Source organism: Panicum hallii, chromosome 1 (assembly GCF_002211085.1).
Source record: "Panicum hallii strain FIL2 chromosome 1, PHallii_v3.1, whole genome shotgun sequence".
Classification (NCBI taxonomy): Eukaryota; Viridiplantae; Streptophyta; class Magnoliopsida; order Poales; family Poaceae; genus Panicum; species Panicum hallii.
In genome coordinates this window covers 59,589,953-59,604,273 of record NC_038042.1, presented here as the reverse complement: position 1 = coordinate 59,604,273, position 14,321 = coordinate 59,589,953, and the positions used below count along the sequence as shown (strand labels likewise).

The 14,321-nt window shown below is 45.0% G+C and overlaps 3 protein-coding genes across 11 annotated transcripts; all 3 read left to right on the top strand.

Annotated features, from left to right (window-relative positions):
- The first annotated feature begins 3,133 nt into the window (after window positions 1-3,133).
- Window positions 3,134-8,224, top strand: LOC112893553. 3 transcript variants are annotated; one of them, XM_025960957.1, is made up of 13 exons: window positions 3,138-3,257; window positions 4,188-4,498; window positions 4,921-5,176; window positions 5,275-5,349; window positions 5,436-5,494; window positions 5,576-5,711; window positions 5,892-5,988; window positions 6,071-6,137; window positions 6,385-6,483; window positions 7,124-7,213; window positions 7,480-7,634; window positions 7,736-7,837; window positions 7,945-8,224. In XM_025960957.1, the coding sequence occupies exons 3-13, from the start codon at window positions 4,924-4,926 to the stop codon at window positions 8,042-8,044; spliced, it is 1,233 nt and encodes a 410-aa protein (XP_025816742.1). In that variant the 5' UTR covers window positions 3,138-3,257; window positions 4,188-4,498; window positions 4,921-4,923; the 3' UTR covers window positions 8,045-8,224. The 3 variants fall into 3 exon arrangements, with proteins under 3 accessions (XP_025816733.1, XP_025816742.1, XP_025816751.1); XM_025960966.1 differs by lacking the exon at window positions 4,188-4,498 and adding an exon at window positions 4,113-4,141 and having other exon boundaries at window positions 3,179-3,257; XM_025960948.1 differs by lacking the exon at window positions 4,188-4,498 and having other exon boundaries at window positions 3,134-3,257.
- A 106-nt stretch (window positions 8,225-8,330) lies between these two features.
- On the top strand, window positions 8,331-11,028 carry LOC112880884 (pentatricopeptide repeat-containing protein At5g38730). 7 transcript variants are annotated; one of them, XR_003226444.1, is made up of 4 exons: window positions 8,331-9,647; window positions 9,862-10,493; window positions 10,576-10,653; window positions 10,778-11,028. XR_003226444.1 is itself a non-coding variant. In XM_025945634.1 (2 exons), the coding sequence occupies exons 1-2, from the start codon at window positions 8,387-8,389 to the stop codon at window positions 10,335-10,337; spliced, it is 1,737 nt and encodes a 578-aa protein (XP_025801419.1). In that variant the 5' UTR covers window positions 8,331-8,386; the 3' UTR covers window positions 10,338-10,497. The 7 variants fall into 7 exon arrangements, 1 of the variants encoding a protein (XP_025801419.1); XR_003226442.1 differs by having other exon boundaries at window positions 10,767-11,028; XR_003226443.1 differs by having other exon boundaries at window positions 10,741-11,028.
- Window positions 11,029-11,219: 191 nt separating this feature from the next.
- Window positions 11,220-14,007, top strand: LOC112880908. Its single transcript, XM_025945641.1, has 8 exons — window positions 11,220-11,508; window positions 11,656-11,743; window positions 11,881-11,969; window positions 12,378-12,456; window positions 12,541-12,600; window positions 12,698-12,819; window positions 12,896-12,967; window positions 13,460-14,007. The coding sequence occupies exons 1-8, from the start codon at window positions 11,258-11,260 to the stop codon at window positions 13,560-13,562; spliced, it is 864 nt and encodes a 287-aa protein (XP_025801426.1). The 5' UTR covers window positions 11,220-11,257; the 3' UTR covers window positions 13,563-14,007.
- The last annotated feature ends 314 nt before the right edge of the window (window positions 14,008-14,321 follow it).

Sequence of the window (14,321 nt, the reverse complement as noted above, 5' to 3'; positions counted from 1 at the left end):
AACCATCGAAAGAGGTGGGAAGAAGAAACCAACCCTATTTTACAAGTTGGTAGAAAACACACCTCCTCTCATCGCTGTTCGTATCGCTTGAAAGGTACTCGCCGGCCGCCAAGATGAAGCAACCCACGATGCAACTCTGCGCACAACTAACAGAGATGAAAAGGGAGATGAAAAAGAGGAACAAAAACTTTGCCTCGCCGTCGTCGCAGCAGATGCCAATACTGACGAGGAACCATGAGAAACCTTCATGGGAGGAATTATGTGGATCCTTAAATAGATATCTAAAGCTAAATATATATAAACACCCGGTAGATCCTGCTTCCCCTACCCCTCCGGCGCCGACGAGGCCACCAGAGGGGAGGGGGGAAGCGCCGGAATCAGGCCGGAGCCGAGCTTTGACCTCCCGCGCCACTCTGTCCCGTAGCGAAGGGAAAGGAAGGGAAGGAACTGGAAGCTCTCTCGGGGCCGTCGAAAAAGAAAGAGATCTTGGGCAGGAAATGGGGTGCAGACCGCAAACCAAACACCGGGCTTCTCGCTGCGGCTGCAGGCGCACACACGGCCTGCAAAACAGCATTCAGGCACTAGAGCTGGTCATCATATTCTCCTTCCTGGAGGCACGAGGCTACTATGAATGAATGGATGAAGGGGTTGTTTGGAGTGTCGCCTAACCCACCACGACGTGCCTAACTTGTGGCGCTCAAAACGGCCGCCACACCTGCGGCGGAAAAAGTGTGGCGCGCCGTGGCGGATTAGGCGGCACTCCAAACAGCCCTGAAATCTGAAGCAAAACAAAGAATCTGAGATAGCAATGCAGGGCTGCTTGGATTACAGGTATTTACAATAAATTCTGTCACATCGAATATTTTGATATCAATTAGAAACGCTAAACATAAGCTAATTATAAAACTAATTGTATAAGCCTAAGACTTATTCACGAGACGAATCTATCAAATCTACTTAATCTATAATTAGCATATGTTTACTGTAGCATCACATGGACTAATTATAGACTAATTAGACTTAATAGATTCATCTCGAAAAAAGCCTAGAGATTATAAAATTTATTTTATTATTAATCTATATTTAATACTTCTAATTAGCATCCAAACATCTGATGTGATGGGACTTATAACTGCAGTAACCAAACCTAGCCTAACAAGGTGTCTGTCTCTTCAATTGATCCATCTTCCATGGGGAGTTCGCGAACACGGCAGAAACACGAGAGGGTTTTTAACCCTTACCCACGGACGAACAACAGCACACAGGGCTGCAAATACAGAACAAGCCAAAAGGATAAAAAGGACTAGAGCTACTTTCTTTTGCTACGCAGCCAAGGGGTAGGAGGGGGGGCTCCCGGCGTTGATGCTGTCGTTTGGATCAGGTTGGTTGAGATGTTCCTGTCCGTGTCCGTCTAGACTTGAGCATGGAAGTCCAGCGCCATCTTCTTAAGCATCTCCGTGCCTGCTTTAAGGAGATGGGGATCCTCTATCTTTTACTTTTCTGTTTGAGGAAATATCCTTCAGATTCCAATAAAGATGCGAGCAATTAAGCTTCAAGTATACTTGGCTACAATACCCTTATTTGTTGGCCATATGTAGTTAGTTTTAGCATGCAAATCAAATCTGATCACTTAACTAGGTAGGTAGTTGAGATCTAATTTCTAGGATTACACTTTTTGTGGATTTTTTTTTTAAACGTAGGATTGCACTTTTCACGGGACGGATGGAGCATGCTGCATGCATGGTGCTCTCTCTCCGTATGTATGCACGTATCTCCTGCTTCTTCAGTTCTTCTTTTCCACAATACAATAATGCATATATGCAAGCTGCTGATTATTACTGGCTGCTTTAATTTTGGCAATCCATCCAATCCAATCTTTGATTTCCCTCGCAATGCAAGTCTCATCCTGCTGCTCGCAACTAGCAGCTTCAAGCTAGTTAAAATACTCGTAAATAACTGTCAAGAGTGTGCTGGCACCCACTCAAACTCTCTGTCTGTCTCTAGCTATATAGGAGTACAAATTAAGCTTGAAGCGTCCGCAATCCTAGGTCGGATTATCACTTGCTTTAATTTGTTCCCAGCAAGCGCACACCGGTGGCATATAAATAGCTACGATGATACTAGCTACATTAGGTGGGTAACAGCTATCCTGATGCCCATGCTGGGATCTGCGCTCAACGGTATATACCGTCGGGCAGTGTGCTTGTTGCAATAATATGGATCACACATTAATTATTGCATTATGCATGCATGGTCACTTCACTACCTAGTAGTAACTTGCAAAATGTTTTCAGAAACTATACTAGCAATACACTACGACTACCACCAATTTATTTGTCAGTTACTCGCTCCGCCCCGAAATGTAAGGCACTGGAAGGTTCGAAATTTATACCCAAATATAAGCCATCCTAGGACTTTTGGATAAGTATTAAAGAAAATCATTTAATTTTTCTTAGCTCTTAGTTACATACTTATCTTTTTCTATTCCTTCCTTCACCGCTTAATCTTAGAAACAACTAAGAGGTTTCGGAGGGTACATGCGTCTTTTCTCTCTCTCCTCTAATTTGTCTTAGAATTTCTAAGATACCTTATATTACACAACGGATGGAGTAAGATTAAAGAAGATGTGCTCCGTCCTTGTCCAGAAATTAACAAGAAGCATCAAACATGTATGTGGATTCTCTCCAAAGAGACTCCAGCAAGTCAATGTTCATCAGTAGTAGAGTGTTTTATTTTCCAAGAAAACACAAGAGAATCGCACAAGACTTGACGTGCATGCGCAACCTTTATTTCGTCTCGACCTATTGCTGCTCAACATGTTCTTTCCAAGGATTAACATGCATCTATATATTGGATATTTTTGTCACCTTTTTGCGTCATAATACATCAACAAGCTAAGTCTGTTTTCCTATATATCAACATTGTGCACAACATTTTTTTTGGACATATACATATTATTATTCTATAAAAAAGAATGGGCACAGTAAAACTTTTTCCCACAAGCTGGCAATGTCACAGCAACACCAAAATGAAGTGAAGCAAGAGGGTAGAATGGAGGGGGTCCACTTGTCAGCCACGTGTTCTTCCGGCCTCCCTATAAAACGTTGGAAACAAATTTTTGTTGGGCGCCAGTTCCCGACCCTTCCTCCCTTTCTCTCTTGTTCCTTCCCCGCAGGCCGCAGCGGCAACCCAACCCCATCACCAGAGAGATCACCAGAGGACGTCGTGGATCCTTCTCTATTCTACTGCAGCAGCAGGTAAGAGTCTCCAGGAGCTTTTCTAAAATTCTCTCCAAATCATCATTTAGAGAGTTATCCGAGTAAAAATTATTTTCTATATCTTTGTACTCTCCAACAGCTTTTCTATATCTTACGCGTAGTTTAGAGAGCAATTCTCGCTCTTCATCTTTGGCTAGCGAGAAATCGGGAACAGAAGATGTCTATATTTACATATTCAATTGAAGAGCGTGTTGGAGGATAATTTTTTTAACCAGAATCCTAATACATAAAGAGTCTCTTGGAGATGCTCCAAGCGTCCGCCTCTCCCGCTCCTCCAACGCTAAGTAAATCTTAAACGTTGGGTAGGGCCCCGACGATAGACAGATAGATTTTATCCCGAATATATCCATCCTTTGTGCCTTGCGCTGCTCCCACCCAATTTGTTTACTGGATTGTCCGTCGTTGGCCCTTTCTCAGATTCACTGAAACCAATACGGTCAGTAATAACCTTGTTAGTTTTTAGTTAATTTCTTCTTGTCTGCAGTTCGAATTCTCGTGCCGCAACGATTAGTTTGGTTTCTTAAATTCTGATTAAAGCGACCGAATGCTGATTTGGGATCTTATTTACGATCTTCTCGTGCTTTGCCTTGCTGCTGAGTAACTTACTAGTTAGTGGGAATTCGAATGGGTAGAGGTAAAAGACGACGCCTTGCGCTGTTCAAATTAGCTCTTCAAGTCAGTCTTGACGATTGAACCGACGAGTTTGCTTGCAGTTTCAGCTTTCATTTTGCCTGTCGGGACAATATAAACTTCTGTTTACTTCACAGTGAAAGGTGTCCTTCTCCCTGCTTCCCCCTTTTCACTTTAAAAATCAGATTTCTTTTATATTTTCAGATATTAAGTCAATACCTGAAGGTGTAGAGGTAACTATACAGACAAAGTTACAGTTCAAAATGCTAATTTCTTCAGGATTAGGCCACGAGTTTTCAGTCATGCAAAGGAGGTGGGGGAATAAAGTGAAAAATCTAGTTGCGAGATTGTTGACGTGTCTCCTCCGGGCACGTGAGCTCTCAGCCACTTTGGCTGTTTGATGTGGATGTGATGCTCGTGAGAGACTTAATTGGTTCCCTCTGTTGGTTGGCATTTATTTGACTAAATCACCGCACCTTGTTTGCCTCTTCAGTTTCTTTTCTTTTTACCTTTTCCCATTTCATTTGCACTGCTGATCTTGCTTATGTGTTGAAGTGGATTCTGCAAGAGGTGCCACCTTGTATTCCCTGGTACAGTATCGTCCATCTTTGAATTTATTGCCACTCATTTCTTGTTAGTGCTATATGCCTTTGTTGTGACTGCTTCTCCATTCTTGTTTGGCACTCTGATTTGATCTTCTTTCAGAAAAAAAACAAAATCCTTTTGATTTGATGTGCTATGTGTTCTCTGGGTGATGTGCTAAGATTTCAATAACTGGTAACCTTGCATTTTATTTTGTTCTACTGAAAGGAGCACTATTCTTTTTTAATCACCTAATCAAAGCTTGAACCTAATGCTTGTACACATGTTACCTTCTCTAGTGTTTTTTTTAATTATTCGTTTTTTCAGCTGACCGATTATTCATGCTCTGGTGATGCGTTCCACAACACGATGTTGGGTCATATGCTGTTTCTTTGAAAAAAATCCCTAAGAAAAATCTGCAAACTTGCAGGATATGGGGTGCTTCAATTCTAAGCCAAATGATGCTGGTGCGATCAGAAGAAGACCTGGGAACATAGGTGAGGTGGCTGTGTTTATACCCGGATTGCGAGTTCCTGAGAGCTTGGAGCTATCTCAGCCGCTAAGCGATGGCCTCCCGAGGAGGCTGGCCGAACGTTTGGCTGCGTTGAGGAGCCGAATAGTGGTCATGGCTGCTCATGAGGCATTGTCAGTGACCAGGCCCAGGAAACGCACCTTCACACAGCATGGTATGTCAATGGTTTATGTGATGGCTTGATAGTTGATACTAATGCGAGTGAGCGAGAGAAAAGAGAAATAGTTAACTCTCTGAATGTGGTGCCTTCAGGAGGATCTACATCAGCTGATCTTCTGCAAGCTTTGGAAGAGTACTTGCCAGTTCTTCTAGGACTGGTGAAAGAGGGTAAATCTTGTATTCTTTGCTCTCCCATCTTTCTCTGGATCAGATCAAATAAATCTGTTTCACGTTGTTGGCTCAATGCTTATCAGGGAGCAACTTGGAAGATAAGATACAGTTTTCTTGGATGAACCAAGAGGATGATGCCGAGGTCTGGTTAGATTGCACCTGTCAGTGTATGTTTTGCATTCGCATTATCATAGAGTACTGATTCGCTGGCTTCTGCTAGTAGGAGACGGCATTGCCCAGTTCTTGGTATGAGGTGTTGTCGGTTTTGCACATGATGGCTATGCTGCGTTTATCTCAAGCAAATTCCCTGCTTCTTCCAAAGACATCGCTTGAGGGATACCATGCTAAAGTATCTGAAGGTCTGCAATATAGAATCCATTCCTCACTGTTGCAGAAATATGTATAGATCATTTTTAATGCTATGGAGGTGCATTTATAATTCTCAGCAACTCTAGTTCTTGTCAATTGCAGCATAATAACTACATTATTTTTTTTGGATAAGAATAACTACACTCTTTGTGATTCCATCCACTTTTCAGATAACAAACGAGCTTCCGTTGAAATATTTCTCAAGGCATCTGGGTTCTTGGAGTGTGCTATCCAACATGTTCTTCCTAGGATGTCCCCAGAAAATAGGTGGGTGGAGTTGCCTTCCCACTTGCAGAAGGCTTACCATTTTGTAGTTAGTGCAGGAGTTATTGACTGCCATTTCGTGTAGGAAAGGTCTCCCTGTGGACTTATCTGAAGGAGTCCTGAAAGCGATCTGCATGCAAGCTCTTGGTCAAGTATGTATTCCCCTCTTGTCTCTTTGCCAACCTTTTCTTTTCGGTTCATCTTTCCTGGCAATAGCTTGATATCACACGATTCATGTGAAGATCAGTTCAAGTGTCCACTTCATAGTTTATCATGCCATTCGTTCACACCATGCAAATCTTGCATAGACACTAGTTTTGTGGCTCATTTTACTTGTTTTGTTATCTGAAAATGCATGCTAACCAATTATGTCTACATCATAAAATGTCCTGTCGCCAGGCAATTGATGTCCAACTTGGGTTGGCAATTGACAGTCCAAAGGCTACCCTGGCAGTGAAAAGGAGGTTAGCATGTGAGATGGTCAAGTGCTGGCAGCAGGTACGGATTGATAGCATTAGCATGCTTGTATTGTCTTGCTTTTTTTGGCTATGTGTATCCTGGTTATGCAGAGGCCGGGGAATGTTTTTTCAAGATCTTGTATCAACTCGATGTAAAAAACCTTGAAAATTAATAAAGATTCCCTTATCGAAAAAAGGTAGTATTATAGATTGTTGTCATTGTTTTTGTTTTGCTGTGCTCCAGATATATCAGAAGTGCTCAGATGTTTTTATTTGTCAGTTGACTCAGTTCTCTTCCGTATACTGATACAGATAGTGCTAAAGATAGGCATGGCAAAATGGGACATCTTAGTGTCACCCTGAACCAGTACTTCTGAATTTACCCAAAGTACTTAGTTGGACCTCCCTTGTAACGTGGTTTTGGTTTATAACTGTTTCGCTCCTGAATAAATTCATTATCTATGTATATAATTAAGATTCTAATGTTTACCTAAAACTCTGAAACTAATTAATTAGCAGTAGAACAAGAGTGCCAAAGGTTATATGCTGATGTGTCAGTACTACTGTCTTGTGTGTGATGCCTCGAACAATATTGTCGTACAGTTTTAAGAAGTTAAGAATCAGTCCGTTTTTATGATATGTGTTGTTTGTGTTTAGAATCATTCTAAATTTATCCACAGGCACACGAAAGTATGGCGGATTTACCTCTAATTGATAGCTGGGGTGAGAAGCACAGGCTATTTGTGAATTGGAAGTACATCGAAGCAAAAGTATGATGTCAACCTTTTCGTATTTCTTAAAGATTATACCTTTTTATGAATTGTTTTCATAATATGCACGTCTTTTTTGTAACTTTTCTTGTGTCTAAACCAATAAAAATGGGCATTTAACTTGAATGCTTGTGTAAGACACTAAGCATATGGAGTCATGTTGCTAGATAAGTTTTGCAATTTTATTATTATGTGTAAAAACGGGTGAGAAGGAAAGAGGACATGTGAAGTTTTTTATAAGTTATTAACCGAAATGGTTGGTACAGGCTGCGGCGTACTATTATCATGGTCTCATCCTTGACGAAGGCAACACGGAGAAATCCCGCAGGATGGCCGTCGCTGCATTGCAATCTGCAGAGGAGTTGCTCAAGGAGAGCAAAGATGTAGCCGAAGCCTTCCATGCAGCACCTCCTGTCTCGAGGCAACGGCAATCCATCCATCCATCCATGATCCATGCCTGTATTTGTTTATTTGGTTGATGAGTCATCATTGTAATTCGAAGCTAGCGTTTGGTTTGTGCAGAAGCCCTCCTGTTTGTGGATCGATGAAGTATCTTCATGACAAGATCCAGAAGGACTCGTCCTGCAAAGTTCGCATCAACAAGGACCTCTACAGCAACGACAGGTGGTGGTGTTTACTTGTTTTGTAAAGAGATCTGCTGGTGTTGGTTACAAGCAAGCTGAGACAAAATACTAAGCCAGCCAGCCGTGTTGGTTTGGTTGTTGTTGCAGCATCCATGAGGCGGTGCCGGCGCTGCCGGACTTCGCGGTGGCTCTGAAACCCGAGGAGTATCGGCTTCCTGCTGTTACAGTGGACGCAGCAAATGGCTAGAACAGCTCTGCTCTGTCAGTCTATCCATGAACCTACCGACGATCTGCACAACGATGATCTATCGCCATGTAAAGAGATCGATTTGAGTTGTGTATGTAAAGGGATCCAAGCACCCAAGGGGAGGAATAACCAATGCAAGCAATACAGTGATAACACCCGTATTCATTCACTGTTTCTTGAGGGTCATTTCTTTCATCTGAGTTGACTTTGGAGCTGCAGCTGCCTACTTGGGTAGTTGGGCTGGGTGGGAGGGGAGAGGAGAGGAGAGAGGAGAGAAAACCCGGTTCGTTACACAAAACAAACGCTTCCCGCCGGAGCGGAGCTGAGCTGAGCTGCCACCCAATGCAACCCATGGCCGCCGTCGACCTCTCCCGACCGCTCTGCGCCGCCGTCATCAAAACCTCCTTCCGCCCCCATCTCCCGCTCCTCGCCGCCTCTCCCGCACTCCTCGCCGCGGTCCTTCAACGCCTCTCCCCGCTCCCTTCCGCCGCGCTCGCCTTCTTCCGCGCCCTGCCGCCGCCGCCCCCGCTCGACGCCTCCCTCGCGCTCCTCCGCCTCCTCGCGCCGCACCCGCGCCACCACCCCGCTGCCCGCGCCCTCCTCCGGGATCTCTCCCTGCGCCACCCGCTATCCTCCCCGCTCATGCTCCCCTCCCTCCTCGCCGACCACGACCCCCACGTCCCCAGCTGGCTCCTCCTCCTCCTCTCCCAGTCCGCACGCCCCGACGACGCCGTCCGGGTGTTCGACCAAATGCGCGCCCGGGGCCTCGCCCCCGACGCCCACGCCTGCACCGCGCTCCTCACTGCGCTCGCCAGGGCCCGGATGACGGCCACCGCGCGCCGGGTGTTCGACGAAATGACCAGGGCCGGGGTCGCCATCAGCACCCACGTGTGCAACGCCATGCTGCACGTGTGCCTCAAGGCTGGGGACGCCGCACGCGCCGAGGCGCTCATCACCAGGATGGACGCGGCTGCCGTGCGCTTGGACCAATTCTCTTTCAACACCATCATCGCCCTCTACTGCAGGAAGGGGATGAGGTACGAGGCCATGTGCGTGCGGGAGCGCATGGAAAACCAAGGGATACAGGCGGACACCGTCACATGGAACTCCTTGATCCACGGGTTGTGCAAGGATGGCAGGGTGAAGGAGGCGGCCGGGCTGTTTACTGAGATGATTGCAGCACAGGTGCCGCCAGACAATGTCACCTACACCACACTCATTGATGGGTACTGCCGGGCGGGCGATATCGAGGAGGCGGTCAAGCTACGAGAGGAGATGGAGGCGAGGGGGATGCTCCCAGGGGTTGCCACTTACAATGCTATTCTCAGGAAGCTCTGTGAGGATGGCAACATCAAGGAGGTCAATCAGTTGCTTAATGAGATGGATGAGAGGAAGGTGCAGGCTGATCATGTCACCTGCAACACGCTAATCAATGCGTACTGCAAGAGAGGGGATATGACTTCAGCATGCAAGGTCAGGAGGAAGATGTTGGAGTCCGGGCTGCAGCTGAATCAGTTCACCTACAAGGCTCTCATCCATGGATTCTGCAAGGCCAAGGAGTTGGACAAAGCCAAGGAAGCCTTGTTTGAGATGGTCGATGCAGGTACTTATATTACTTCAAATGTATCTTATCTTATATACAGTTGCCATTTACTACCACCAGCTGATTATAAGACTGCATCAGATGAACAAAAAAAAAATGAGATTCTTGTCTTACAATCAGAGTAAATCCATTTGGAGTAACTTGTACTTTCTGATTATCTAGCTATAGTAATAATCTCTTCTGATGATGATGTGCTTATTTTTTATGCATGCAGGTTTTTCACCCAACTATAGCGTATTCTCCTGGCTTGTCGATGGTTTCTGCAAGAAGAATAGCGCAGACGCAGTACTACTCATCCCTGATGAGCTTATGAGAAGAGGCCTTCCACCAGATAAAGCAGTATATAGGTCGCTAATTCGAAGGCTTTGCAGAAAAGGCTTGGTTGACCAGGCACAAAAAGTGTTTGATCGGATGCAAGGCAAAGGTTTAGTGGGTGACAGTCTAGTGTATGCCACACTTGCCTATGCATATCTGGCTGAAGGAAAGCCAGCTGCCGCTTCGAATACTTTGGATGGCATGGCGAAGGATCAGTTGCGCATAACGCCCCATATTTACAACTGCCTGTGCACGACTTATGCTGATGAGAAGGAAACCCTTAATATGTTGTGGGTTCGCGCTATCGAGAGAGGCCTAATAACGAAAAGTGTTTACAAATTGCTGCACCAAGCAAGGCTGCTGGAATCAACGTAGCCTGCAGTTGAGACTGGGGGGCATGCTCCTGCTCCAAGGCCAGACTATCTAGAGGCTACACTTGATTGATACTTGAGTGCAGAGTTACAATTCTATAACCAAGTCTGTTTGGTCCATTCATGATTTTCGATCATACCAGCACGGTAATGAAGTTAGGTAATGATGTGCTCTTTGTTTTTGTCTCCAACCATGATTTGTTACTCTGTGTACTTAGTCCAGTGCTAAAAATTATTTTCAGGTGTGTCGTATATCGCTTCATAAGCGTTTTGGGGCGAATGGACAAGCCATGCTGCTGAGTGCTGACACACTTGAGCTTGTAAGCTCACTCTCTGTTTTATATGCTCACTCTTGTTACTTGCTGGGTGAATATATTCACTTTGTTATAGCATAGGTCTTAGCACAGAAGAATAAATGAGGGCTCTATCCCAGCGGAAATGCAGGACATGGTGCGAGAAGGCGTCAAACTGGTTCTGCAGGCCGCAAAAGGCCAGCACTGTTGTGCGCATCGAGGGCTGAAGATTGATGTACCAGGGGCGTGAGAGTGGAACTGTGGAAAACATTGTGTTCTCTAGGAGTAGCGCGTAGTCTGTTCTGGTAATGTGTCTTTAGTTCAGTGTGAGCTTGTAAATAATCTGCTGGCAGCTGGAAAAGTGTTTTATTCCCCCTGAATAATAAATATACGTAATGGGAAGCTCGCGTCAATCAAAAAGAAAAATGGACACTACTACACTAGCAGACTAACAGGTTTGTGGACCTGACTACTGGGCTGGCCCAAGACTGCCCAGGCCCTTGACTTGAAAATAGGCAGCCCAGCCCAACCCAGCCAAGGCCCAGGCAAATAGCAAGCGGCGCGGCGGAATGAGGAAGAAGATAAGCTTCCTCTTCCTCTTCCTGTTGTCTGCTGTGAAAGTGAAACGACGATGCCACGGCTCCTCCCGCCGCTTGCTAAAACCCCTCTCCTCTCCCTCTTCCCGGCGTTCCCGCGGCCGCCGCCACAACCTCGTCCTCTCCACGTCTTCGTACCCGCAGCCGTCGCGGGGAGAGGTGGTGCCGGGGAGAACGCGGCGGCGGCGTCCGGGACGACGGCGAGGGAGCGCCGCTTGGTAAAGGTGCGGGAGGAGCGCCGCCGCCGCGAGTACGACCGCGAGCACACCTACCCCGGATGGGCCAAGTACGCAGCTTCAACTCGTGCCTCCTTTTCCTCTCCCTATTTCAACTCGCAGCTTCGTTCCTTTGTTTGTTTGTTTCATTTTCCCTTGCTTCCTGTCGAAATGAATCCCGTCCCAACGTTTCGTATTGCTGTCATGTGGTAATGCAGGGTCCTGGAGAATGCCTGCAGGGATGACGACGAGCTCCGCGCCATTCTTGGTGATAGCATCGGGAACCCAGAGCTCATGAAGCAAAGGGTGAGTCCTGCGTGCCGTGGAGGTCGCCGCCGTACTCTTTTGCTCTTTCCCGTTTCGCTGTTTTACTAAATAAATAAATAAATTTAGACACCAATTATTCTATGCCAAGCCTCACGTACACGGTTCACAATTCACAGATCCAAGAAAGGGTGCGCAAGAAAGGCAGGGCTCAATTCAATAAATCCAAGACAGGGTCCATTGTTGCTTTCAAAGTCAGCTTCCGAGAGTGAGATTCTCATCCACACTAGTCGCACTTGTATCCCTCTGTTTTCCATGTGAACACATCAGAAAGCGGACTGTGCTAATATTTCCTGCAGCACACATGATACCGTGATAGTTTCAACTCAATTGAAATACCTGGGCTGCTAAACACTTCTGCTCCTAATGCAATGGTTCCATGTTTCTGCTGAAAAGATATATCGCCCTCTTTAGACCTTGTAGCTTTGATACTATACTAGTTGAAATGGCCTTCTGACTGAACAGACGATCATCTCCTCAACTTACATGTTCTTTTAAACCAACTCGTGTGTACATGCTCAAACTTTGGAATTAATCACTTCTCTTTTTTACTTCGATTATTATTGCAGCTTCAGCAAGTAAACCCTGATTGGTGTTTTTCCCCTATTTATTGCAGCTTCAACCCATTGAATTCATTCATTTGGTTTGAGCTCTTTGGAGAACCAACAGATCGAGATGTTGACCTGCTTGGCGGTGTAAAGTGACTTGATACAGTTTGATTGCATTCTCATTATCCAGAAAACAACACACTCTGTCTTGACATGGAGTATTCTTCACAGGTAATTCAGGCTTGGTATGTAATGGGAAGGCTAGGAGCTTATAATTCTTCAAATTTGCAGGTTGGGTTCATTCAAATGTAATTTTTTATGTTCTCTGTTGGCTACTTAATTCCTAGACTCCTTTTGAGATCTGCAATGTTATCAACTTTAATTTCAGCTAGCCAACTCAATGTTGGACTATGATCCTTCATATGATTCTGACGAAGCTTCATCAGTAATGCCATCATCTTTCCATGATATCAGTGATGTTGAGTTTCAAGACAATTGGGCTAGGGTTTGGTGAGCATATGAAGCACTCAATAGTTTTGGCACTCGTGTAATGATAAGTACAGATTCTGAAACTCACTTCTTTCAGGGTGGATCTCGGAACCTCAGATTACCTTGCACTGGATGTATTACTGAACTGCCTAACACAGTTGAGCTCAGAGTAAGACCTCTTTCACTGATCATGTAAAATATAGTAGCAGTCTTAGCTTGGAAGTTGCTTTGTTACTGGACATCTCATTATCGCCCCAACTGCAGCGATCAGTTGGTGCCTGAAACTCCATAGACATGTGTAGCTAAACCCAAACTATGAAGGTTAGCCTAGAAAGAGTAAAAGAGATCTTTAATACCCTCTAGAAAGGTATTCCTTGAAACTAGCCATTTTATGCCCCTGTTTACTATGTATTCCTTGAATGCTAGCTTTATAGTAATGGGATACGCATTGCAAAGTAGTGCAGCATAGACCACTTATCAGGGCTGTTAGTACTATTCCAGATTTCTAGTTCCAGGTAAGCATCCGGAATGCTTGACTGCATCACTTCAAAGTGGAAGTGCGGAACATTTGCATAATGAAATTCTGCATTCTGTTTTTCATATTTAAAAACACCATACGCTTTAACTTCTGCTGTTAATTTGGCTTTGGCTGCACTTGCAGACACTTGGGCATCAAACAAGTTGTTTTTGGCGGCAAAAGAATGGGCGACTGGGAAGAGGGCATGACAAGCTCTGATTATGGATACAAGCACTTCAAGATATAATAGTTCGTGAGCGATGGTGATGCAAACCCTGTTTGTCCTTATCTGCTAGAGTCTTTGCGCCTCTAGATGCAGTACCCATAGTGGCAGAGAAATTTTGCTGATGACCGACTTAACTCAAGATTGTGCCTGGATTTGGATCTGCTCTTGTATGTGAATAATTGATTTTATCATAGGTTGTATTGTCGTAACAGGGATCCAACGTTCCGAAAAGGAAAAAAAGATGCTGCTCAAATTAGAACTAGCAGAGAGAGTAAGTAGAAAATATGATTATATGAATAATGGCATTGAGCAGACGCTCTCGCGGGCTGCTGGCTAGTGGAGTTCGCTCTCAGCCAGGAGACCGGGGTTCGAGCCCCGCTCCCTTGTAAGTGCAATGCGGGGGGGAGGCTGTCTGCCTCTTCCCGTCTCGGTTTTATTTATGAATAACGGCATTGGTGTTGTTTGAGACGTGTCCTTTTCTGTATGATTGAAATATATGGAGGCTGCAAATTGATTGTTTGGCTGCCTGAAAAGAAAGGGATGGAGTCCATAGTGCTGAGGTTGATTGGTGTAGCTGGACCTACATCTAGTAACTTTTGTTGAAACATCAGAAAACCTCATTAGCTAATGTAGCCAGGTGCTTATTGCATATTGATCAGCACAATTCACAGAAGGAACATTTTGATCGACAAAGATGTCACAATTCATTATATTCATTCATGCTTGGTTAAATGAGGCCAGCAAACAAACCCCAAATCTGGAAGCTTCTTTTGCTGATTA

Coding starts and splice junctions, on each gene's coding strand:
- LOC112893553 (XM_025960948.1), top strand. CDS start 4,924: ATGGGGTGCTTCAATTCTAAGCCAAATGATGCTGGTGCGATCAGAAGA. Junction 5,350..5,435: donor TCTAGGACTGGTGAAAGAGG/GTAAATCTTGTA, acceptor AATGCTTATCAG/GGAGCAACTTGGAAGATAAG. Junction 5,712..5,891: donor CCATGCTAAAGTATCTGAAG/GTCTGCAATATA, acceptor TCCACTTTTCAG/ATAACAAACGAGCTTCCGTT.
- LOC112880908 (XM_025945641.1), top strand. CDS start 11,258: ATGCCACGGCTCCTCCCGCCGCTTGCTAAAACCCCTCTCCTCTCCCTC. Junction 11,744..11,880: donor CAGAGCTCATGAAGCAAAGG/GTGAGTCCTGCG, acceptor CACAATTCACAG/ATCCAAGAAAGGGTGCGCAA. Junction 12,457..12,540: donor ATGTTGACCTGCTTGGCGGT/GTAAAGTGACTT, acceptor TATTCTTCACAG/GTAATTCAGGCTTGGTATGT.
- LOC112880884 (XM_025945634.1), top strand. CDS start 8,387: ATGCAACCCATGGCCGCCGTCGACCTCTCCCGACCGCTCTGCGCCGCC. Junction 9,648..9,861: donor GTTTGAGATGGTCGATGCAG/GTACTTATATTA, acceptor TTATGCATGCAG/GTTTTTCACCCAACTATAGC.